At 54.8% G+C, this 26099-nt stretch overlaps 1 protein-coding gene across 2 annotated transcripts in view; it reads right to left on the bottom strand.

Annotated features, from left to right (window-relative positions):
- RASAL3 (RAS protein activator like 3) overlaps positions 1-26099 on the bottom strand; it is a 55408-nt gene that overhangs the window by 9349 nt on the left and 19960 nt on the right. For both annotated transcript variants that reach the window (XM_027831954.3, XM_037883952.2), the window contains 12 exons: positions 22957-23054; positions 22462-22550; positions 21786-21918; positions 20584-20682; positions 19649-20194; positions 18915-19059; positions 17726-17870; positions 15741-15977; positions 13501-13702; positions 2918-3018; positions 1434-1758; positions 441-563 (listed from right to left, as the gene is read on the bottom strand). In XM_027831954.3, the coding sequence (XP_027687755.2) occupies positions 441-563; positions 1434-1758; positions 2918-3018; positions 13501-13702; positions 15741-15977; positions 17726-17870; positions 18915-19059; positions 19649-20194; positions 20584-20682; positions 21786-21918; positions 22462-22550; positions 22957-23054 (2243 nt within the window). The remainder of the gene's footprint in view (positions 1-440; positions 564-1433; positions 1759-2917; positions 3019-13500; positions 13703-15740; positions 15978-17725; positions 17871-18914; positions 19060-19648; positions 20195-20583; positions 20683-21785; positions 21919-22461; positions 22551-22956; positions 23055-26099) is intronic.

Genomic DNA, 26099 nt, shown 5'->3' with positions numbered 1-26099 from the left:
CACTCCGCTGGCACAGAGTGGGCACCGCTCTGCCACCTGGGCTCCTTACCCAGTTGCACAAAGGCGGAGAGTCCAGCACAGGCTGGCAGCAGGAGGGGGCCTAGTGGTTAGAGCCGTGGGGGCTGGGAGTCAGGACTCCTGGTTGTGTGTGTGAGGCGCTCTAGGATCCTGGCCTGGAGGCCGTAGGGCTGAGGAAAGGATGGTGAGGCATTCACCGCCCCCTACTAGGCTAATGTGGTGAGGTTGGGGGGATGGCACTGCCCTCCCCATTGTAAGCATGGGGGCTGGTTCTGTGGGCCAGGGTGGGTAGCAGTGATGCACCAGCACCCTGGCAGAGACTGGGCATTGAGGTGGGGAGAGGGACCCTGGCACGGCCCTATACTTAAACTGCTCTGGAGGCTATTCTGGAGCCTGTATTGCCTGGGGGTGCAGAGTGTTACCTTCTCCAGCGGCCGCATGGCGTACAGCTCAGTCTGCGCCTTGCCCGCTTCCTCAGCATGGCGCTGCCAGGGCACCGTGGATTTCCGGGGCAGCGAGGCAGATTGGCGGAGATTGGATCGCCCCTAGAACACAAAGCACAGAGCCCTTCAGGGCGCTGCGGGCAGCACGGGCTGGCAGGAGGCCATGGCTCTGCCTATCAGTGACATGGGGCCAGATACCTCCCAGTTCCTCTCCAGATAGGCTGGAACAACTGGTGATTCCCGCTGGAGCCCATCACCAGACCCTACCCTGTGGCAAGGGAATGGGGACAATGATGGCTCCAGGCCCAGCCCTGCCCTGCCCCTCTCTGCACAGAATGGGCTCCGGTGCTGGCTCTCTGGGGCTGGGGTGGGGCCCTGGCACTGATAGTGCCCCAGGAAGGGCAGCCCTTGTGCTCTGGAGAGCAGGCTGTGGCTGGCCTCTGGGGGGTGGGGGTGGGGGCACGAGGGGTGAGTGTGCTCAGCTCCATTCCCCCTGTCCTCAGTCCCCAGCAGGCATCAGGCAGAGCGCGGCCTCTCTGGGGGTGGCTCTGGCAGTGATTACTTTGCAGCTTGAGCAGCCTGCATGGATTGGAGAAGGTGCGGGCAGCTGGGTGGCAGGATCCCCTTTCCAGGTGGACTTGTACCCCCTTACCGGGTGGGCTCAACAGTCCCCCAGACTGGGGGCTGCTGAGACCCCCTTATCGGGAGAGCTCGGCCATCCCCCGGGGTGGGAGCTGCCCAGACCCCCTTACCAGGTGGGCTTGGATCCCCTTACCGGGTGGGCTCAATGGTCCCCTGGGGTGGGGGCTGCTGGGACCCCCTTACTGGGTGGGCTCGGCTGTCCCCCCGGGGTGGGGGCTGCCCAGTACTGCTTACCGGGTGGGCTTGGACCCCCTTACTGGGTGGGCTCGGCTGTCCCCCAGGGTGGGAGCTGCCCAGACCCCCTTACCGGGTGGGCTCGGACCCCCTTACCGGGTGGGCTCGGCCATCCCGTGGGCGGGAGGTAGAGGGGCGAGGGCTCCCATCATGACTCTCTTCTCCCTGGGACTCAACCAGATGCTCCATGCTGCTCTGCTTCTGCAGCCTCCGTCCTGCCTTGCTCTGGGCTGGCACGCTCTGGGTGCGCTGCACCTTCTTCCTCTCCCAGGCCTGGAGTGGGGAGGAGGGCAGCTGCTGGAGGTGCTGCTCGTCCTCCTTCCCCCGGCCCTTCTGGATGTTGGTCATGGAGTGGCTCTTGATCAGCGGGCTGTGCTTGCTCAACTCCCTCGGTGGCAGGAATCCTGGCTTCTTGCTGGGGCTGAAACACAACGGTTGGGGCTGAGCACCGCTGGACAGAGCTTGGAGCACTGTGCTGCTCGGGGCCCACAGCCTGGACCAGATTTCACAACCATCCCCTGAACCAGAACCTAGAATCGGAACTGTCTCCTGAACGTCAATCCAAAGCAGAACCATCCCCTGAACCGGAACCTAGAACCGGAACCATCCCTGAACCAGAACCAGAACTATCCCCTGAACCCCAAACCGAACCAGAACCGCAATCCTCACCTGAACCAAAACCATCAACAGGTTTCAGAGTAGCAGCCGTGTTAGTCTGTATTCGCAAAAAGAAAAGGAGGACTTGTGGCACCTTAGAGACTAACAAATTTATTTGAGCATAAGCTTTCGTGAGCTACAGCTCACTTCATCGGATGCATCCGATAATAAATTGGTTGGTCTCTAAGGTGCCACTAGTACTCCTTTTCTTTTTGCAAAAACCATCAACGACACCCAAACTGAACTGGAGTCATCACCAGAACCAGAACCATTCCCCAAATTGGAACCAGAACCGTCAGCCGAATGCAATCAGAACCTGAACCCAAACCATCACCCAAGCCCAAACCTCAAACTGAACCGGAGCCATCCCCTGAACCCAGCCTGAACTACAGCCAATCTGCCAGCTACACTCACCCCAAATTCACACCCGGCCTGTCACCAGCTCTTCAAGCAAACCCCTGGACTGGAGCCATCTCCTGAATCTCCAACCCAGCCCGTCGCCTGAGTCTCTGCTCCCTGCTGTCCCTCTTACCTGTCCACCTCGCCCAGGAACACAATGCCACAGCCCAGCTTTGGTCCTGAGACTGCAGACCCAAACCCTCTCCAGGCCCGACACCTGAGCTGCCTCCTAGCACCCCACATAAGCTCAAAACCTCCCCTGGGCCATATGATGGCCAGGCCCCACCCCCATGAGCCAGAGCACCATCACTTGTCTGATCCCCACTGGCAGGATCAGGCCACTCTGGAGCACATCTCACAGGGAGTGGATTTCCCAAGACTCATCTCCCAACATCACCCCACAATGCTAAGCCCTTCTGGCAGCTCCAACAACCTTGTCCTGCTCCTGCTGCTGTCAACGACAGAACCCCCCAGGCCCATGGAGCCCTGCACTGCCTGGACCACCGCTCGGGGAGGGGAGGTACCTGTCCATGCCGGGGCCAAGTCTGATGGAGACGGGCACTGGCGTCCCCTCTTTGATGGCATTGAGGATGGTTGGTAGGGGCTCTAGCTGCTCCCTCGTTCGCTGCCGGGAAACACAAAGGGAGAAAATTCACCACTTTTGGGTTTGCCAACAGCAGTGTCCCTCAGTCTCGTGTGAGACAAACCCAGCTTGGCCCTGCCAGCTCTGTTGGAGGAGCTCTGCTAAGCACAGCTCTGACCGGCAAAGGCAGGGGGCAATGCCCAGCTGGGACTGGCTCAGTGCAGCTCTGACCAGCACGTCAAGGGGGTGATGCCTATCTGGGACCGGCTCAGTGCAGCTCTGACTGGCATGGCCAGGGGCCAATGCCTATCTGGGACCGGCTCAGTGCAGCTCTGACTGGCATGGCCAGGGGCCAATGCCTATCTGGGACCGGCTCAGTGCAGCTCTGACGGGCACGGCTAGGGGGCGATGCCCAGCTGGGACCAGCTCAGCACGGCTCTGACTGGCAAGACGGAGGTGACGCCCAGCAGGGACCGGTTCAGCATGGCTCTGACTGGCACACCAAGGGGCCAATGCCCAGCTGGGACTGATTCAGAGCAGCTCTGACCGGCACGGCAAGGGGGCGATGCCCAGCTGGGACCAGTTCAGCACGGCTCTGACTGGTATGGCCAAGGGGTGATGCCCTGCTGGGACCAGCTCAGCACGGCTCTGACCGGCATGGCCAAGGGGTGACACGCAGCTGGGACCGGCTCAGCATGGCTCTGACCGGCATGGCCAAGAGGTGATGCCCAGCTGGGACCGGCTCAGCACGGCTCTGACAGGCATGGTCAAGGAGTGATGCCCAGCTAGGACCGGCTCAGCATGGCTCTGACCAGCATGGTGTGGTGTTTAGATGCTGCTTGTAAGTATTAGAACTGGGAGCATTGGCTGTTGGGAGTCTGAAAAGACAGGAAACAGGAACGGGGGGTGGGGGGAAGTTGAGGAGGCAGAGTGAGAGCTACTGAGAGTGCAGCAGCAGCTTGGTAAAGAGGTTTCCACTTTAAAAATAAAGTTGAAGTTTGTTAGTACCTTCCCTGGTTGCTACAACATTTTGGCGACGAGGATGGATCTTCTGCCTCTGAACCCACCTGCACCCTTTTTGCAAGGCCCAGGTGAGCCTCCAATTGCTTTTACTGCCTGGATCCATATGTCTGAGACTTATCTGCTTGCAATCACTGCTACAGAGATATTTGAAGTAAGAAAGTGTTCTCTGCTAATCCACTGCCTTGGAGCAGAAGGGCAGCGTATGTTTCACACTTTTCCCCTTGCAGACGATAAATATGAGATTGCACTCACTGCATTAAAGAACTTTTTTGTGCCAAAAGTGAATGTAGTAGCTAATTGCTACAGATTTCACCAGCATGAGCAGAAAACAGGGGAGACAATAATGCAGTATATTGCTTCCCTAAGGAGTCTGATTGTAATTTGTGACTTTGGGAATACGGCAGATGAGATGATTAGAGACCAGGTCATTGAGAAAACAACCATGCTTCGTGTAAGAGAACGCTTACTTCTAGAACCACAATTTACACTAGAAAAAGCAATAACCATTGCTACCCAGACTGAGTCAGCTACAGCTGAAGTCAAAATAATGAGCGTGGATACAGGAGGCACAGTCCAGGCTGTGACTCCTTTGCAGAAAAGTTCACTATCGCTGCAGACAAACGATTACAAGAGGAAAACTAATGGAAAACCACCAAATCAGCAAATTGAAAATACAGTAAAAGTATGCTTTCATACTTGCACAACACCTTGCAAGCTACACAGGATGTCCGGCAAAACTAGCTCAGTGCAATCATTGCAAAAAGACTGGGCATTTTGCGAAAGTATGTCGCAGCAGCCAATTCAATCAACAGGTGCATGCAGTTACAATACCAGATGTTACTGTGCTGAGGGGGACAAAATCACTACTGCACATATTCCAGAACAAATAAAGTGCACTGTAAATACCCTCAGGCAAATCACACTCTATTCAGCTAATGTTGGACACTGGCTCAGCAGTATTTATACTACCTGATTCCATCTATTTGCATTACTGTAAAGGTGTGCCTCTTACTGAAACCAAGCTTCACTTGGTGTGCTATCTGAAAAACCATATTCCAGTACATGGCTGCCTCTCAGCAATAGTTACTTTTGGTGATTGCTGTGTAACTGCAGAGTTCTACATTGTCCACAAAGGCACTCCTATCCTTGGCAGAGATTTCTTGGCTGCTTTAAATCTCAGGGTAGTTAATGGACGAATTGATCTTCCTCAGCAAAGCACTCTTGTGGTACACACACCAGTTTTAGCTGGGACCCAACACCAGGTTGAGGAGAAACTCAGCTGTGCTTATGGGTTTCCGCATAAAGTTAAAATGCGGAATAATGTGATGCCTGTACGACAGAAATTACAGCGCTTACCGTTTTCAGTCAGGGAAGCTGTTTCAGAGGAACTTAGAAAACTTGTTCAAAAGGACATTATTGAAGAGATTAACCCCTCGGAATGGGTTTCACCTAATATTGATGCAGAAGAAGGGTAGAGGCAGTTGCCTTTGTATGGACTTAAGGGAGCTAAATAAAGCTATTGTGATTGACAGCCATCCTCTTCCTCACATAGAAGAAGTATTTGCAGAACTCCGTGGAGCAAAGATGTTTTCTACTCTTGATTTGCAGACTGCATACTACCAGATTATGTTGCATGAAGATAGCAGAGACCTCACAGCATTTATTACACATGAGGGACTATTTCATTTTAAACGTGTTCCATACGGTCTCGCATCTGCCCCAAGTGCCTTCCAAAAAACGATGTAATTGATTCTGAAGAATCAACATGGAGTTCAGTGCTATCTGGATGATATTATCATGTTTAGAAATACTGGAGGAGCATGACAATAACCTGCAGTCTGTACTAAACTGCATCAGCAAAGCAGGCCTCAAGCTCAATAGGTCCAAATGCAAATTTAGACAAACTGAACTCTCCCTTCTGGGGCATACAATTTCACAGGCTGGACTAAAACCTGATCCAGATCATATCCTGGCAATTTCAAATGCTCCTCCTCCAACAGATTTGCAAACCTTACGTTCCTTCTTGGGTCTTACCTCCTGGTATGCAAAATTCATTCCCAATTATGCTTCAGTCACTGAACCGTTAAGAGAATTACTACGGGGAAGTTCAACCTTAGTGTGGACAACGGATGCACAAGCTAGTTTCAAAACAGTGAAAGACTTGATTATACATAGTCCAGTACTTGCACTATTCACTCCTGCATTGCCCACAATTGTAACTACTGATGCTTCTGATTATGGACTTGGGGCTGTCCTCACACAACTTCATGAGGATAACACAGAGAGGACTGTTGCATTTGCTTCAAGGACACTAAGTAATGCTGAGAGGAAATATTCTACAGTCGAAAAAGAAGCACTTGCTTGTGTCTGGGCTACTGAAAAATGGAGAACTTACCTGTGGGGCCACACGTTCAAGTTGCGCATGGACCACAGCCCTTTGACGATGTTGCTCACCACGAAAGGACAGGGAAGAGCAGGATATTGTATTGCTAGATGGTCTGCAAGACTACTCTCTTTCAATTATGAGCTGGAATATAAGCCTGGAAACCAAAATGTGGTAGCTGATGGCCTTTCTCGCCTGCCTTTGCCTTCACCAGATGGTCCACAGGAGGATGAGGATGTAGTAGTTGCACTTATTACAAACACTCTTACTGCAGTCACAAGAGAACAATTTCAAGCTGCTTGTTCAGCGTGTCCAATTCAACAAAAACTACGGGAATTTCTGACAAAGAGATGGCCCAGTCACCCTAAAAACCTTGACTCAGTTTTGCTGCCTTATTTTAGAGTTCAGGATGAACTTTCTTTGCTTGATGGCTGTGTGCTATGAGGTACACACCCAATACTTGTGCCAGAAGAATTACAGCCAAAACTCAGACACCTGGCACACGATACATATCAAGGAATTGTCAGAACCAAACGACGACTACGGAATCTGTATTGGTGGCCAGGGATGGACTCTCAAACTGAAGCACTCATAAAATCCTGTGTCACTTGCCAAATGCGTGATAAGACAGCAGTGACATGTACCCCTCCATTACAGCCTGTTCCTCTTCCTGAATCTGCATGGGAAAAAGTGGCAATTGACATTGTAGGACCCTTTGATACTGCTTCAAGTGACTGCCGTTATGCCATCACCTTAATAGACTATTTCAGTAAATGGCCTGAGGTACGTTTACATCACAAATCTCTTCTGCTACAGTAATTAGTTCCTCTCTTCAGTTTTTAGCAGGGAAGGTAACCCCAAAGAACTGGTTTCAGATAATGGTAGTCAATTTACTTCCCTGGAGTTTGAAACTTTTCTAGCAGAGAGGAACATTTTACACAGAAGGTCATCCCTATATTACCCTCAAGCCAATGGGGAAATCGAACGGTTTAACAGAAGTTTGAAAGAGAGTTTGCAAACGGCTAAACTGGAAGGGCGATTGTCGATAACCTTAACTACTGATTTCTTGTAAACATACCGGGCTACACAACGCAAAGCTCACTCACAGAATTATGCATGGGAAACAGATGAATACTAAACTGAACATTGCTGGATTGTTAAAGGCACGACCTGAGGCCCCAGCCGAGGATGATGTGAGAAAAACAGTTGAACAGAACCAAGCAAAGTCTAAAGCTTTCACAGACAAGTGGCGGGGTGCTAAGGAACCAAAGTTTGAGTGTGGTTCCTTCATTAGAATACGAAAACCTGGAATTTTACGCAAAGGGGACCATAAATTCACAGCTCCTCTTAAAATCATAGAGAAGAAGGGACCTTACACCTATCGACTTTCTGATCGGCGGGTATGGAATGCTTCTTATCTTGCACCTGCCTATGCACCAAGAGGAGATTACGCCAACGCCAAGCCTGCACTGGATGACTTCACCATAGTATCAACAAAACAAGACATTGCACTGGAACTGGGGCTTGAGAGATGGCCTGTCAGACCCAGACGACCACCTGTCTGGATTAGAGACTATGTTATGTAGTATCTACAGTGTTTTCAGTGTAATATTTCTGCCAACAGTATAGTGTCTTGTTTCATATTTGTTCCTGTGGTTAGATCAACAATGTTTATTTTAATTGGGAGAGTTTCTTAAGAGAGGAGGGAATATGGTGTTTAGATGCTGCTTGTAATTATTAGAACTGGGAGCACTGGCTGTTGGGAGTCTGAAAGGACAGGAAACCGGAAGGAGGGGGGGAAGTTGAGGAGGCAGCGTGAGAGCTACTGAGGGTGCAGCAGCAGCTTGGAAAAGAGGTTTCCACTTTAAAAATAAAGCTGAAGTTTGTTAGTACCTTGCCTGGTTGCTACAACACATGGCCAGGGGACGATGCCCAGTCGGGACCGACTCAGCACGGCTCTGACTGGCACACCCAGGGGACAGAGGTAACAGACGCTTATCTCCCTGTCTGGTTGCAAGCGTCTGGCGTATTGTCTGCTTCCCAGAGGTCTATTTGCACATTTAACTGGATGCTAATCAAGATTGCAAAATCAAGGTGAGAGGAAAGCCATAGAAGAGTCAATCAGCAAGGCTGTTCTGTTTAGGAATAAGGATGAAGGACTGCTCTGATGTATCTAGGGGTACCAAGAGATGCCCTGGATCCTTCACTGAGGTGGCAATGTGGTTTGCTTCATGAAAAAAGGTCACAACCAGCCTGGCTGTCAAGCTCTAGTGAGCAATACTTGATTAGCCAGGAGAGTAGCTTGCTAACTAAGTCTAGGCCCTAGAATGTGTTATGATTTTATTTGATATGAGGCCATTAGTTTCCAATCCTTCTCCTTGCTATTACTCAAATCTCTGCTTTGTTAAGTGAAACTATTGTGGATTTCACTCTAGATATATCTGTGCTGTGTGTTAAACAGAGCACTGATCTGAGGTGGGACTGGTAAGCAGGGGTGGATTGTTCCTTTGGAAGCAGTCAATCTGAATACTGCGGTGTCCAGTGGACCAGGGGCTGGACACTCCAGGGACACACTCAGGGGCTTTGGGGGCTGGGGTGTCCCAATCGCTAACCGGTAGAGAGAGCAGGGCCTTCAGAGGCCTAGAGGGCAGTGCTTGTGTTGCCAATGGCTGATGGAGTCAGGGAGCTGAACCCGGCAAGATGCCACCCAACTCTGGGTACCAGTGTAAAGTGTCACAGGGGCAATGCCCAGCTGGGTCGGCTCATCGCAGCTTCCATCAGCACATCAAGGTGGCAATGCCCAGCTGGGTCCAGCTGAGCATGGTTCCAACTGGAACAGCCACGGGGAGACAGTTCCCAGCTCAGACCAACCCAGCGCAGCCCATGCAGGTCCTACGGTCTCCGCTGATGGACCTGCTGGGTAGACCCCTCAAGGATGCTGGCGGGTTCCAGACATACACAGTGACACTGGCCGCTGGCTGTAGGACCCTGCCATGGATAAGCCCTTTCTACCTTTTGGCCACAAAGGGGCAGATGTGCTCTGTCAATGCACTCCCATCCCACCAGGGGCGCCATTTCAGATTTTGGTAGGGGCAGGCGGGAAACTTTAACCGTGATTCCAAAGGCTACTTGGGCACCTGAAAACTTTATTGTTTTTTTGCAGATAATAACTTAGATACAGTGCTCATGTCATAGAATCATAAAAGATCAGGGTTGGAAGGGACCTCAGGAGGTCATCTAGTCCAACCCCCTGCTCAAAGCAGGGCCAATTCCCAATTTTTACCCCAGATCCCTAAATGGCCCCCTTAAGGATTGAACTCATAACCCTGGATTTAGCAGGCCAATGCTCAAACCACTGAGCTATCCTTCTCTCATCAGATAATAATATCTAATTCCTATATAAAGAAAGAAAATTTAATAAATATTAGACCCGCTCAGCTCTAATACTTGTTCTGACATCTTGTGTCAATTCACTTAAGGCAGTGGTTCCCAAACTTTAAGAACCCACGAACCCTTCACTAAAATGTCTAGTGTCATGAACCCCCTCCTAAAAATGAATATTTCCAGGGATTTTCTCCCTTACCTCAGCATAAATTATAAAAGCAGTGATCTTGGATATTTGTTTTTATGACATGCTTATTACGCACTATTTATTAATTACAATTTATCATCACAGTATTTTTATTACATTATGAAAACGGCAACACTCTTCCAAGATTTTACTTTTGTAGCTTCCAAGATCTCACTTTTGATTAAGCCTGTTATAAGACAAGGCTCCTATCAGAGGCGCCAGCAGAAAAAAGGCGTGTGGGGCCTGGGGGGGCACTGCTGAAAAAGTGGGGGGGCACAGGGGCCGAGGGAAAAAAGGGGAGGGACCCGTGGGGGGGCGCTAACGTGGGGGCGGCAGGTGACCCTCATTGCCCCCCATACTGGCACCTCTGGCTCCTATGTTTCATCAAGGAGTATCAGATGTGAAACAGCATGAAGGTATTTAAGAAGCCAGCTCAAAAAGTTCTTCCTACACAAGCATTCAGGTCTTCAGCAGTCCAGGCAAACAATGCACATTAGAACAAAGTTTAAACTTGTTCTTCATAATAATTTAAAAACAACACTAGCAGCCTATTTAATTTTAAAAAGAGCAAAAAATATCCACCTCCCTTTCTATTTCGTACAAGGAGTCTTGAAGTTTAAATCTCCTCAGTGTGATAGATACGCTTGCTTTGATCTGCTTCACTCATGGAAGTCCCCAAGGTTCTGGGCTGCTGGCCCCGTGCTGCCCGGGGTCCCTAGGGACAGCTCTGTCCGCCATTAAGGAATTTTTTCTCGAGAACCCCCTGTAACATTTTGTTAACCCCCAGGGGTTCAAGAACCCCAGTTTGGGAACCACTGACTTAAGGGACACTGGTCAGGTTTAAAAAATTAATGTACATTCTTACTTTGTTACTAACTTTTGTTTACAACAATTGAAACCATTGTAGAAAAACCTAGATGACTTTCTATCACTTTTTTGCAGTTCATCAAGCTTGGAATAGATCATTTAACTTTTGGAAACATCCTATTAGGGCAAGGCCCTGTGAGTTTATACTGCACCTGCCTGGGGCTCTAGAAGAGTTACCCCACTACAAATAATAGAGTAGAAAATGACTTTAAACAGGAGTGAAACTGACACTTTCAAGTCCCTTTCATAGTATTGCCAACCCCAAATGTTCAAAAATCAAGAATTAGGCTCACCAAAAATCATGAGATTGGCTTTAAAATAATGAAATTATGTAAAATAATAGATGTGGAGTTCTTTTTATTTACATTCTGCTTTTTGAGCCTTTAGGGTGCACGGGGGTCACATTTTGAAGCTTTCTCCACAGCCACAAGGGCAAGAAACTTCATTTTTCTTTAAGAATGAAGGCTGAAATCATCACATATCACTTGACTCCAGGAGCTGGGGCTTTAAGGAAAACAATAATTATCATGACACTCATGGCAAAATCATGAGAGCTGGCAACACTGCACTTCTGTTTAAAGGCAAGTGACTTTCCAGAAGGCTCTGAAACACAACACTCAAGCGACTGAGTTGCAGTTTTCACAGGAGAGTATTTTAAATCAAACACCAAGAAAATTCCACATTTTAAAGTTGGGGGGAAAATTGAGACTTCTGAGGTCTATCAGGGCCATTGCAGGTAGGAAAGGAAAATAAAGAGGCACTGGAGCTCTGGGCAGCTCTTCCTCTTAAAAGAAAGTTGGAGGATCAAATCTTCTAGTCCTTAATCAAGTAAAACTTCTATTGTCATCAGGGCTTCCACTCCTAGTTATAAACATCACAGTGACCATGTGATAACATGTGGGGTCAATAACTACATACTTCATACTTAAATATCTGAGCCATCTATCCAGAGTTACACATCTGATATGCACTGGCTCAGGGACTACATTTTCTGGAATATTCTGAACAGTGCTGAGCACACAGATCGTGCCCAGTGAATAACAGAAATCATGACAATAATGGTTGACTTTATGGACTCTGTGGACAAATTTCTGTTCTTTGTTCTGGAATTGGCCTGAATACAGCTGAAACCTTAAGAATTTGATATATAATCACATCTGATATTCATATGACACTTTCTCATTCCTTCCTTTTCTCAAACTCAGAACAAAACATGACAAAACAAATGGTTTTCAGTTAAAATATAAAATTGCACAGCAGCTATTGCTCTACAACCCAGCACAGGGCAGAACCTGCCACCCCTCGGGGGTTAAGTGCTCTCCTCTCACCTGACTCTCATTCTCTTTCTTTCTTCATCCTTCCTGACCTCTGTGCTGCTTTTAATACTGTCAACCATGACACTCTTCCCAATCACCTGGGACCAATTGCTGGAATCTCAGAGAAGTGGCCTTCTTGGTTTTGCTCCCATCCATCAGAGGCCTCTTTTTTGCAGCATGCAGCAGAGAGAAAGGCTGGTCCAGTGGATAGGGACCTAGCCCTGAGAGACCTGGGTTCTACTCCCCCCCCCACCCCCCCATGGACTTCCTGTGTGACCTCAGGTCGGTGTCTTAGGGACAGAGTTTCAAAGGTTTTTAGGCACCCAAAGATGCAGCTAGGCATCTAGTGGGATTTACAAAACACCAAACCATAGAATCATAGAATATCAGGGCTGGAAGGGACCTCAGGAGGTATCTAGTCCAACCCCCTGCTCAAAGCAGGACCAACCCCAGCTAAATCATCCCAGCCAGGGCTTTGTCAAGCATGACCTTAAAAACCTCTAAGGATAGAGATTCCACCACCTCCCTAGGTAACGCATTCCAGTGCTTCACCACCCTCCTGGTGAAAAAAGGTTTTCCTAATATCCAACCTTAAACCTCCCCCACTGCAACTTGAGACCATTACTCCTTGTTCTATCATCTGGTACCACAGAGAACAGTCTAGATCCATCCTCTTTGGAATCCCCCTTCAGGTAGTTGAAAGCAGCTATCAAATCCCCCCTCACTCTTCTTCCAGGAGCTTTTGAAAATCCCACTAGGTGCCTAAATACCTTTCAAAATCTGGCTGTTAGTCTGTGTGAGCCTCAGTGCCCCATCTGTACAATGGGGATAACAGCACTGCTCGACCTCACCGAGGGGCTGTCATGTGAGACACTCAGATACTACAGTGTTGGGGCCACATAAGTACCACAAGTAGAGTGGGAACTTCTCTATACCACTGCTATCCCTTCCCTGGGCTTTGGCCCCTTCTTTTCACTTATCCCCCTCACATCTTCCTCTTTTCTGAATGTAACCTTGGCTCAGAAGGCTTGGCTGTATGTCTTCTGAGTCCCCTGCGTTCTCTCTTCAATCCCCCCACCCCCTGGATTTTGTTCATCTAACGACTTCCAGATCCTTAATTTAATTACCAGCCTTTTCTTGTCTTAATCACCCTGCCTCTGTCTGTAAACAAAACACTGACTCCCTGCCACAGGGACACAAGCTGGGAGAAGCACCTCTCTGCAGAACTCACATTTCACACTAACGCTGAGCAGCTAAGAGCGCCGCCTGGGAGCCCCCCTCCTGTATGAAACTGGGGGCAGGGGGCAGCCCCCCTTTGCCCTACCTAACTGGCGCTTTTGCATCCCACCCCCAGCCTGCAGTACCTGGTCCAGGCTGGTGAATATGTCACAGAGCAGCGAGTGCAGAGTGGAGAGCTCCAGCGCCAGGTCCACGTAGCCGTCGTAAGCCACCAGGTGGGCACTGTTGTCAGGGTTGGCCACGCTCTGTAGGAACAACTTCATGCGGCTCCAGTTGTGCTCCAGGAATTCGTTCATGAACCCCATGTACGCCTCCTTTTCGCCGAACCTGCGGGAGTCACAGTGCCACGTGGGCAACACACACACGGTGAGGGCGTCACGCACACGGCACGGGCGTCATGCACACGGCCAGGGCATCACGCACACGGCGCAGGGTGTCCTGCACACGGTGGTGCTGCCCGGGCTTCACGCACACGGTGGTGCTGCGCGGGCATCGCACACAGGGCATCACAAAGGGCGCAGGTGTCACGCACATGGCCTGGGCGTCACACACACGGTGGTACTGTGCAGGCATCACGCATACGGCACAGATGTCACGCACATGGGGGTGCTGCGTGGGCATCATGCTCGTGGCCCGGGCATCACACACACAGCAGGGGCATCATGCACACAGCATGGGTGTCACGCACACGGTGTGGGTGTCACACACATAGCGTGGGCATCACTCACACAGTGAGTGCTGCAGGGGCTCACACACACGGCACGGGTGTCATGCACAGGGCGGGGCAAGCACATTCCCACACATCCACACAGGTGAGCTCTAGGAGCCAGGGTCAGGTGAGCTGGCCCATGCCGAACAGTCCCACACCGAACAGCCGATCTGCAGGGGACAGCACGCAGCTGGTGTGGGGTTGTGACTAGCATTGCTGGACATGGGAATGCCACAGCCTTATGCTGCCCTCTCCTGGTGGAGGAACCACAGATACAGGTAATCACACTGCCCAAGTGCCCTTGCCCATGGGGGCATTACAACCACATCTCCCTGCCTCCTGCCCAGTGTCTCTGCCCAGCTGCTGGGTGAATGGTCCAAACAAACCATAGGAGAAAGGCAGAAGCTGACTCTGCAAGGGAAACTGAGCCCACCCCCCACGCTGCCAAAGTGAAGGGCACTGGCTAGCACTTGGGCTGTCAGGGCTACTGGGAACCATAGCCAAGAAGCCGCTGGTAGCTGAAGGATGGCCCTGTGGTTTGTGTACTAGCCTAGGAGTCAGGAGACCTGGGATCAAGCTCCTGATCTGACACAGATTCATTGTGTGGCCAAGTCACTCTGTGCCTCAGGTCCCCTCAGCCCCATGGAGACAGTAGCCCTGTCCCAGGGAGACGAGGGAGGAGAAGGGCACTGGTGACTGTGAGGTGCTCAGGGACTATGATAATGGGGGGCAAATGTGTGTGAGGGGGAAGCCCAGGGGTTACACAGCACTGGCCTTTTGAATTGCTCTGGAGTGCACATGCATTTCGAGGTGACCCACCTGGGGTTCCTGTGCGGCCTTTGCTCATTGAGGAGGCTGGAAGGGTTTTTCCTGCTTCTTTTAATAATGTGACTTTGGGACCCTGGCAAATAAGCGGATCCTGGCACCATGGGCCCCAGGGCCGGAGCCCAGCACCACAACTCGAAGGCCTGAGCGATGGAGATGGGGGTTGGGGGTTGTTCAGGCTCTTAAAGCTCTTTGGGGCTTGGTTACAGCTCTTCAACTTGGGCCAGAGCTCAGAGTGACCTGGATTCAGCCCCTGCCTGCTAGGAACCTCCCAGCCCACATCTCCCAGTGGCTCAGGCCAAGCACCAAGCCCAGGGGTAGGATCCAGCTGGGATCACCCCACATTTCTACAGAAACCCGCCAAAGTTTCTTCATCCCCCAGGGAGATGCAAACCCAGCACCTTTCCCCAGTTCCTTTCCTTGACAGAGGCCCTTGAATTGCTAGTAGGAAGGGGAAGATCCAGGCAAACTGAGGTAAGGGACTTGGAGTAACACGGGGCACAGCCTGGCTCGCTCACCCAGAGCTGGGTCCACACACACAGGGCAGAGCTGCGTGCAAGATACAGGCAGGACTGCCCCACAGAGGGGCAGAGCCGAGCTGTGATACAGACGAGATCACCCCGCAGAGGGACAGGGCCGTGGGCAGAGCTGAGCTCTGATCCAGATGGGATCACCCCACAGAAGGGCAGAGTCCTGGGCAGGGCCAAGCTGTGATATAGATGGGATCACCCCACAGAGGGGCAGGGCTGTGGGCAGAGCTGAGCTGTGATACAGACAGGATCACCCTGCAGAGGGGCAGGGCCCTGGGCAGAGCCAAGCCGTGATACGTACGCAGCAAAATTGGCCAGGTTCTGGATGACTTTTGCCACCAGGGTGAGGGTGCGGGAGGTGGCATCATCTGGGTACTCCTGGGTGAGGCCAAACAGGCTGGGGGACATGATGGCCGGGCACAGGAAGCGCAGGAAGAGTGAGGCCGAGATGAGCCGCTGCCCAATGTCCTCCTTGTCCCGCTCCAGGCACTCCCCCTGCCATGCCGCAAAGATCTCGCTGAGCTCAGCTGGGAAGGCACTGAGGAGACAGACACAGACGGTGAGGGGGAGGGGGACAGTGCCAGCTAAACACCAGCATCTTTCAGACAATCCCTGGCAGCCAATAGGACCAGAGGTCCTCGCGGTGCCTCCCTGAGAAACAGCCTGGGGAAGAAGGGGTTAACCTCCCCAGGTCCACAGGGGCCAGCGCTGCCCCTGGGGTCCCAGAGCCGGACCTCACCCCAATGTTCTGCTCATCTCCCATGTCCCTTGTTCCCCCCGAGGTCAGGCATGGCTGCCCATTACTGTGTTGGCCCAGCTCCCACCCAGATTCAGGGTGATGGGAGCTTAGTGGGCAATCCTCCGGACCCCCCCCCCCCCCCAACTCTAGGGCCGTGGCTCTTGGCTAAACCTGTCCAGTAGTGGCTCCCTCCCCTTGGGGCTGCCCCACAGAACACAGGCTCCCTGTGAACGGGCAGCCCTGAGGGAGGCTGGTTGGGGCTCTGCTGCCCCTGCAATGGCCTCAGCTGGGGAGAAACAGGCCCCATGGCCACCCACCAGGAGACCCCACAGAGCCCACAGGAGCTGAGGAGGGGGAAATCCTTCCTGTGGCCCAGCCCAGCTACTGGGGTCAGGAAAGGAGAGACGTTAGGTCAGCGGGAGTTTTGGGGAACCCACAGTGGGGGCTTGGGACCCTAACAACAACTCAGTGTCAACTGGCAAAGGGTTCCCTGGTCTGTAACAGAAACGCCTACCAGGCCTGACAAACTCACTGCACCTAATGCATTGCTGTCATAGTATTTATCCGCAGAGAGTGTCATGTGGATGTCAAATGAAAGCTTATAGCACATTGATCATTGTAAGCACTGGGAGATGTACATACAGTCAGCGCGTAAGAAATTATGTGTATCTACTACAGTACGTTCTAAACTATGGAACCAGGCAGAGCTGACACACAGGTTTTCTGCCAGACACAGTATGTTTCTTCTCCTACCTCTGATGTAGATGATGCACTGTAAAGCCAACACAATGGGGACCCCATTTAAGTGTGAAAGTCAACACGAAAAACAGGTTGACGGGGGCTATGCAACAAACAGGAGTGTGGGAGCATTCCCTGGGACCAGCACCCCAGGAAGGGAACCACATGGGTCAGCCTGGATTCGAGGGACAAAACAGTGAGTTTGGGGAAAGCTAAAGAGAAGCAAAAGCATCTGAGCACTCATTTGCTGAGGAAACCCCTTGAAGGGGTGGGGAGTCATGAAACCCTGGATCCTGGTTGTGACTGAAAACTAGCAGCTCTGTCAAAGACTGTATCCGTGGGAGAGAATCTACTTTATTAAACAAGAAAGGCCACCATGCGTGAGTGTGGGCCTGGGATTGCAGTTCATGGTTTGTTTTATCTGTGTACCCAGTTCTGCCTCCAATATTCTCACGACTCATCCGAGTCTTTGAATCTTTGTAAATAAACGTATTTTTGTTTGATCATAAACATACCTCAGTGCTGTGGTATTAGGCAGTGTGAATCCTCAGCTGAACCAAACCAGCTGGTGTGTGCACTGTTCCCTTTGGGGGACAGCGAGCCTAGCAATGCCGGCGAGTACCCAGTGACAGGGAGGACACTGAGCCTCTGCTTACCCCTTTCCTTTCCCCCAGCCAGGCAAGCCCAGCCCTGCGTTGCCCCCCAGGCAAGACTGGCCCTGCTTTTGCCCCTCCCTCTCTGCAAGCCAAGCCCCATCCTTTCTCCCTCGAGCAAGCCCAGCCCCACGTCCCCCGAGGGCTCTCCCTCACTCGCAGGAGTTGGTGATTCTCTGGAAGACCTCCTCGCATGCCTGCCGCAGGTTGTTCTGGTTGTCAGACAGATCATTGGCTGCACACTTGCTGGGGTCAACCTCACAGCTGTCCTCCGACTCGTAGAACTGGGCAATTGCCTCCCCTGCAACACACATGGAAGAGCCCAGAATGACATGGAGCCTGGAGGGTGGGGGGGAGGTCCAGAGGTGCAGTGCCAGGGCTGCGGCCGGGCAGGATACAACGGGCATAGTACCATCCAGCTGGCCATTTGGAGACCCCCAAAGAATGTGCCCCCTTGTGTGTGAATATATAGAGTGTGCATGCACGTGTATGCACATACATGTACAAGTGGGCTCATGTGTGTGCATGTGTACAAGTGTGTGCGTTTGTACATGTACAAGTATGTGTGTGCACAAGTCCGTGTGTGTGTGTTTGTACAAGTGTCTGTGTGAGCACGTATGTGCATGAGTGGTGTATGTGCACATACAAGAGTGCACGTGTGTGTATGAGCATGTGTGTATGCACACGTGTACAAGTGTGCATGTGTACAAAGGTGTGCGTGTATGCACATGTACATGCATGAGCGTGTACGTGTGGTAACAGCTGCACTCTCTTGCTGCCTTCTGCTGGGTGAGGTCTGAGCCTGGCTAAGAATGACATTGGCTGCCCCTGCCCCATGCGTGGCCAGAGCCAGGACTCTCTGATCAGAGCTGAAGGGCCAAAGCTCAGCCTGATGCAAATGCACTTGGCCATGGGGGCTGAGGGATCGGGAGGGGGACGTCAATGGCAGAAGGGAGAAAGCTAAATGCTGCAAGGAACAGGGCCTGGAGGCCCATCTCGCTCCAAAGCCAGCATCCTCTCTCTGCACGCCCCCCTGCAATGCGTATTGCCCCCTGGGGCACTAGCCTGCCACGACAAACTCACCAGTGCATTAGCTGGCCCATTACCCCCCCTCCCCATGTGTTAGCCAACTGGCCCATTACACACACACACCCCGTGGGCTAGCCGCCAACCCATTTCCCCCCCAGCCCGTTAGCCAGCTGACCCATCTCTCTCTCTCTCTCACACACACACACAGACACAGACACACACACACGTTAGCCCATCAGCCCGTAGGTCCCCCACTACCAAGCGCATTAGCCAACCGTTACCATCCCCCGCAGTGTGTTTGCCGGCTGGCCCGTACCCAGCATGTCCAGCAGGTACTGCCCCCCAACCAGCTTCATGTACTCGTCGATGGCCTTGGTCGCCAGCGTGTTCTCACGGAAGATCAGTGCCTCTCTGTCGTCGAAGCGGTTCAGCTCCGCCACCCCCAGGTCGATGAGAAATGCCTGTGGGGCCAGAGGGGGTGGGGTCATTGGGATCCAGACTTTCCACCCCCGACCCCAGCCCTGGGCTCAACCATGCCCCATCCCTGTAGCGCACACACAGCCTGGAGTGCTGCAGCATCGCCGGGCTGTGTTTGGCTGTGGGGTGAGGGAGGGGGTGCTGCTAATGGCCATTTGCCCCTCCAGGCACCGAGGGCAGCAGCCACCCGCTGCGCAGCTGGGGAAGGACCCTACCTCCCCTCCCCCAGGGGCCTGTGAGTGACTCACTGCCCAGCACACGCCCCATCACAGTGCCACCCCCAGTCCTCCCCCCCAGGCAGGACAGCCCTTCCTCTCTGGGCTGAGCCCCCCAGTTATACCCCAGGAGGTGATGCTGGGCAGCCCACCACCCACATCCTGGGGCAGCCGGGGGGATTCCCCCCCAGAGCCCTGCAGAACAGCTCCCTGCCCCCCTGCAGCAGGTCGTGCCCGGGCTCCTGCCCCTCGGAGCACCGCAGGGCTCGCTGGGGCTGCGGAGCCGGCTCTGGCTCAGGCTCTCCTGTACAGTTCAGATGTCCTGGGGCTGAGAGAGCCCCCGGTGGCTCGGCCATACCTTGGCTTTGCCCGTGCTCTGCAGCACATGCACCAGGGCACTGGCAAGCTCCTCCTTGTGGCGCACGGCGATGGCAGGCTCCAGCCCGGCGCACAGCTCTCGGTAGTGGAAGGTGATGTACTCGGCGAACTCCTTGTAGCTCACGATGGGCAGCACCTGGATCTCCTGGTAGCGTCCGCGCAGCCGCAGAGAAGGTGCCCGGCTGGGGGCAGCTCCACACAGCAGGTACCATTTCTCCAAGGGCTGGCGTGAGGCAGCCAGCTCCCCCAGTGGGATGGTCACGGTGCCCAGGGGGCTGGTCTCCCGCCGCCGCCCCTCCTCCTCCCGCAGCACACTGATGCGCAGCTCCCGCGCCGCGGGCAGCGTGGCCAGCTCGAAGAGCTCGCCCCAGAAGAGGGCCCCGCCCGCACCCGCTGGCTTGGCTGTAGTGCGGGCGTACAGGGCGCCATCCAGGTGCAGCTGGCAGAAGTAGCGCCTCTTGGGGGGCAGGTCTCGGGCCTCATACACCCAGAGACTCAGGGTGTTCTCCACGCGCTCGCAGTTGTCCTGGGGAAACGGCACAGTGTGAGGGGTGCAGACATGCTTCGGCAATGCAGGCGAAGGGAGAGCTTCCCTGCTCACATGGAGGGGGAGCAGCTCGCGGGGAGGGAGAAAGCTGGGGTGCTGTGGGGCAGGGCAATGGTAGGGGGGCGCTGAGGGACCAGGTGATGTGAAGGGCAACTGGCAGAGTGTGAATTCCTTGTGCCCAGTGCAGATGGGAGTGGCTGCACTCCCCATCCCCAGCTGACGTGTCGGGAGGGACACAGCCGCTCCCCAGCTGATGTGAGGGGGGAAGCCATTTCCCAGCTGGTGTTTCAGGGGGGCGCAGCCACTCCCCAGCTGGTGTTTTCGGGGGACGTAGTCGGTCCACAGCTGGCGTTTTGATGCCATCTCACCTTGTTGGGCTGCACAGTTCTGCGTAAGTTCTCAATCCACCGGTCCCGCTCAGCCACCGACGTGCAGCTGAAACAGCGGCTCCCCTCAGCGTTGATTATCTGCAGGATGGGGGTGGGGAGGTTGTCAGTGGGGGGATGTGAGGAAGCGGGACTGTTCTTAATGTTTCCTCTAAAGAGTGTGGGGTGCCTCAGTTTCCCCTATGCAGTTCTTAAGTGTCTAGGTAGTGGGATAAAGGTGTATGATCATTGCAGCGCCCTACAGGGCAGGTGTGTGCAGGGGTCTGGACACAAAGAATGGCCAACACCCTGTTTCCTGGAAACTGATGGCCTGGCCCTTCCCCCCTGCAAGGTGAGAGCTAAAGGGTTGGAGAACAAAGGAATCAGGTGACCTCCTGGCCCGGGAAAGGGACAAAGCCCAGAGGAGGAGGGGCTGGAGAGAGTTTCAGTTTGGGGCTGGCTGGGGACATGGAGTGAAGGGCAGACGGGTTTGTCTGGCTCACTGCCCCCCAAAATGGACCCAGCTGAGGGGTCCTGTTCTCTACACCTACAAGCTCTGTGTTAGACCATGTTCCTGTCATCTAATAAACCTCTGTTTTACTGGCTGGCTGAGAGTCACGTCTGACTGCGAAGTTTGGGGGCAGGACCCTCTGGCTTCCCCAGGAGCCCGCCTGGGCGCACTCGCTGTGGGAAGCGCACGGAGGGGCAGAGGATGCTGAATGCTCCGAGGTCAGACCCAGGAAGGTGGAAGCTGTGTGAGCTGTGTGTCCTGAAGACAGGCTGCTCACAGAAAGGAGACTTCCCCAGAGTCCTGCCTGGCTTTGTAGGGAGCAGTTCCAAAGCATCGCCTGGGGACTCCGTGACAGGAGAGCACAGCTGCTGTAAAGCGCGGGGACCTGGTGCTGGGTCATGCTGGGTCAGCGACCAGCATTGCCATGGGGGAAGAGGGGGAATCTGCTCAGGCTTGTCCTGCGCTCCAAGGACAGGGCTGGTGCTCATGGGTTGGGGCCGGTGCCTCGGAGCTACGGCCTGTGCTGCTCCATGGGTGACCTGTATTCAGTCCTTGCCCTTGGTGCCCCAGGGCAACAATGCTCTGTGGCCCTGGAGGGTCTGGTCCCTAGGGCGCTGTGCACAGGGAGGCACCCTGGGAGCATGGGGGAGGCAGGGAGACCCACCCCGAGTCCCTGGCCCAGCAGCAGCATTACCTGGAAGCAGAACTTCTCGCCCAGGATGCTGCTGTGCAGCGGGCGGATCACTACGTCCTCCCCACTCAGATCCAGCTCGGCTGCACTTGGTGCAGGCAGCAGGGACTCACGGGAGCCATGCCGGCTCGGCAACCTGGGGAGGAGAAGGAGCTGGTCACGTCCCGCCCAGCCCTCCTGCCGGTCCCTACCCAGTCTCTGCTCACAGCAAGGGGGCCTAGTCCAGAGCCTCTCCTGGAGCAGTGATCAGCACTTGCCCATGCCCGCCCCCTCCCCGCTGGAGACACCAGCTTCCTGGTGCCCAGAGCACTGGGGTGGCCTAGGGGCAGGGGGGTTCTGTTGCCGTGGATAAATGCTGCACAGGATCCTTTGGCAGTGCTGTACCCAGTTCCTCACTGTGCAGAGTGATTCCACCCATCTGCCCAGGCCCCGGCCTCTGGGGGGGGGCGGGGGGCACACACTCGCAGCAGGGCCCCTGGCGGACATGGGGATGACCTGCCCTAGGCCTGGGAAGGGAGGAGGCTGCAGGGTGGTGGCACCTGCCAGGGGCATCCACACTTTCAGTCCTGTCTGGGGGGGAACCCCCAGCACCCTGCTCACCAGGGGCTGCTATTCTATTGAACCCTATACAGGGGAGCTGAGGCATCTTGCTCTCATGCCAGGGGCAGCAGTGGTGTACCTGTCACCGTCCATAGGGGGTGCTGCTGGGGAGTCGGGCTTGGATGCAGTCCGGCCCTTCCGTTCTCTTAGCCTCTTCCATATCAGCCCCTAGGATGAGGAATAACCAACAGTAACAAGGCTCTCATGCCACTCAGCCAGAGCAGAGCTACCCTGACAGCTAGAGGAGGGGACCGGACAAGGGCTGTGAGCCCAGGACAGTGCTGGAGGGCCAGAGAGGCAGGAGGGAGTCAACCAGGCCAGCTGGGCACCTGGGAGCCTGCATGGCCGCTGGGCTCAAGGTTCAGGTCTCTGTGTGCGCCTACATAGCCATATGGGCGTGTGTGAGCGTCCTTGGGTGTCCCCAGGGAGGTGTGTGAGCGTCTCTGGGATCTGTGTCCCTCTCCGGAGTTATGTCCATGGGGTGTGACACCTGGGGCCTGTCCCCTCTCCCATTCCCAGCTCCCCGGGTGGGGGCAAGATTCTAGTCCTACCTCAGCAGCTGGGATTTTCTTACCTTCACGTTACTGAACTGGGAGCTGGTTGACATGTCGCTCTCGGTGCCTCTCCCTGGGGCCCGGGGGCTGGGTGAGCTCTTCCCCTCGGAGGAGAGATCTACAAGAATCAGCCACACTCAGCAAGAGATCCCAGCCCCCTGGGGGGTCAGCTCAGGGAGGGGACTGGAGAAGGGCTGTGAGCCCAGGACAGTGCTGGGGGGTCAGAGAGGCAGGAGGGAGTCAACCAAACCAGCTGGGTACCTGGGAGAGGGGCCCTGGGAGCCTGAATGGCCACTGGACTTGGGGATGTCACTGCACACAGGACTCCCCCCAGCTCTTCCGGTGCCCCTCTGTCCTGGTCCGCAGCCCCCTGGTATCCCAGCTGTGGGCTCTCCCCACAGCTCAGCCGGTGCCCCTCAATCCTGATCTGCAGCCCCCTGCTAACCCAGATCAGGGCTTCCCCTGCAGCTCTGTTAATGCCCCTTGGCCCCAACCCATAGCCCCCTGCTATCCCAGTCCTGTCCATCCCGTCCCCCACCCAGATCTTCTCGTGCCCCTCAATCCTGAGCTCTCAATTGCCATGCTGGATCAGAGCGGATAGAAGTCTCCCACCACTGACTCTGGCTAGCACCAGATGTTCCCAAGAAAGGTACAGAGCTCCCCTTCATGGCCAACTCTGGAATAACTGGCCTACAAGGGCCATTTACCCCAACCCCGGCCCTTAGGGGGAAGCTCAGGGACCAAAGCAGGAAGGTTTGGTCCCTTCTGCCTTTCTCGGTGACTGTTCTGTCTCTGAGCTTCCCCTGGCCCCTGCTCTGTGTGGCATCCCTCCCTCCCCCCCCGCCCCCCCCCAGCAGCCTCCACATCCTTCACCCCTGGCCTGCACCGCTCCCCTCTCATGCAGAATTGATTCCCAGGATCCCTGGAGCTGCCCGTGCGATGCTGGGGCTGAGAAGGCTAATGCCAGTGTGTAGACAGAGGAGTTGAGGAGCAGCAGGCCAGGAACCGGCCCCAGTGTCCGGTGATGGGCTCCCCAGTGCCGGATCCAGCAGTAAGGCTCCTCCCTACTGCTCCTCGATAGCTCTGTCTATACACTGGCATTAGCCCTCTCAGCCCCAGCATCGCACGGGCAGCTCCTGGGCACTCGTGACCCCCGAAGTCCCTTCCAGTCGCTGCTTTCCAAGATGCAGCCCACTGCAGCCCAGCAATGGGACCTGTATCCCCCTAGGGGCCGTGCAGGTCCTGCCTTGGGGACATGGTGAGGCCCTTGCTATGCAGGGGAGAGCAGGGGATTCCTTGCTTGTTTGTTTGCTTGGGGGAGTCTCCCAGGCGAGGGCAGTCTGGAGGATCCTGGGGGGCAGATTGTGGGGCTGCCATTTAGGCATGTCTGACCCAGGGCCGGAGCCTCCCAGGGTGGGGGGCAGGAATGGGATTACCGCTGCCCCTGGAGGGGATCAAGCCCCCCCAGTCCCAGTTCCTGCCCCGCCCCCCGCATCAGTCAAGCTGCTCTGGGAGGAAGTGGGGGGTGCAGAGCCAGCCGCACCGACAGGAAGAGGCTCAGCATGGAGCACCAGCGCCTGAGTGCTCAGAAAGCGTCACCTAGGGCTCAGCCACCCTCTGCAGATGGCCCCAGCCCAGATCTGGATGCCCTTGACGGGAGCAGAGGGAGAGCAGGCACTGGGGGCAGGGCTGAGGAGGGGATCGGACACCTGGAATGGGGAGGGTGTGATGGGAGAACAGGAGCCTGGGGAGGGGGGAAGGAAGGGTGTGGGGAAGTTAATCACCGGGTGGGGGGGAGCTGGGCAGGGCAAGGAGTGGGAGAGCTGACCCCCGGGGTGGGGGGTGGGCAGGACAAGGGGTGGAGGAGCTGACCCCACTGTGGGCTGGGCAGGTCAGGTTATGGGGGAGCTGGCCCCCTGGGAGGGGAGGACAGGGCAGGGTGGGGGGTGTTAGGCAGGGGAGGGTGTGGGGGAGATGACCCCACTGGGGGCTGGACAGGGCAGGGGGTGGGGGTGTTAGGCAGTGCAGGGGGTGGGGGAGCTGACCCCCTGGGGTGGGGCAGGGCAGGGGGTGGGGGAGCTGACCCCACTGGAGGCTGTACAGGGCAGGGTGTGGGGGTGTTAGGCAGGGCAGGGTGTGGGGGAGCTGAACCCCTGGGGCAGGGCAGGGCAGGGCAGGGAGTAGAGGAGCTGACCCCCAGGGGTGGGCAGGACAGGGGAAGGGGGAGCTGGCATCCAATAGGCAAGACAGGACAGTGGGGGGAGCAGATGGTACCCAGCCCCTTCTCAGAGCAAGGGGGTGGGGTTTTTTAAAGGGTCAGCACCAAATTTAAAAGTCATCTGAGTTCCCAGCACTTGGTAGGACCCTGGGGACAACCATGGGTCCCACTCTGTCACACGGCCCCTTTGGACAGCAGTGCCATCCACTGGTGGGTGGCATCACTGCCCAGCTCTCAGGTACTAGCCCTGTGCTGCAAGATTTGGGCTGCATGTGCTCCAGGGAAGGGGGTTCACGCAGGCACTAACTGCTGGATTTGGGGTTCATACCCAGAGCATAGTAGGGGTGAGATGAGACCCAGCCACATCTGGCAGGTGCACAAAGCTCGGTGCCATCACAGACAGGGAAACAGGGAGGGTCAAGTGACTTTCCGAGGGTCCCCCAGAAAGCCTGGCCAAGCCAGGGATAAAACCCAGGAGTCCTGCTCCCACTTTCAGGCCCTGACTCCTAGACCATGTTGCCTTCTGGTGACAGTGCAATCAACACAGCTGCAAAATCAATAAAACCAGTCTCTGCTCCCATTAGTAATATAAAAACCTCCACATGCCCCCAGTTCCCCACCTGCCAAGTGTCCGGGCACTGCATCCTGCCTGTGGATACAGTGGAGCTATCCCTGCCCCTTTAATGCAGCCACCATTGGGGTGGAGCCCAGCAGCTGCCAAATAGCATCTTTTGCCCCCATGATGTCTCTCCAACAGTCTGCTCTGAGCTCAGGGGACGGACAAAGGACCAATTCCCAAACGGAACTGCTAGAGCGGACCCCCTCCCTGCCCCTGCACCCCCCGCCCAGCTGGCGTGCTCCCCTTCAGGCCAAACTCAACCCCAGCAGGAGCAGCTGCGGCTGGCAGGGGATGGCTCCTAATGCCCCTGCTCCCAGCACCAAGGG

This window comes from Chelonia mydas, chromosome 20 (assembly GCF_015237465.2).
Source record: "Chelonia mydas isolate rCheMyd1 chromosome 20, rCheMyd1.pri.v2, whole genome shotgun sequence".
Taxonomy (NCBI): domain Eukaryota; kingdom Metazoa; phylum Chordata; order Testudines; family Cheloniidae; genus Chelonia; species Chelonia mydas.
This window is presented reverse-complemented; position numbering and strand designations above follow the sequence as displayed.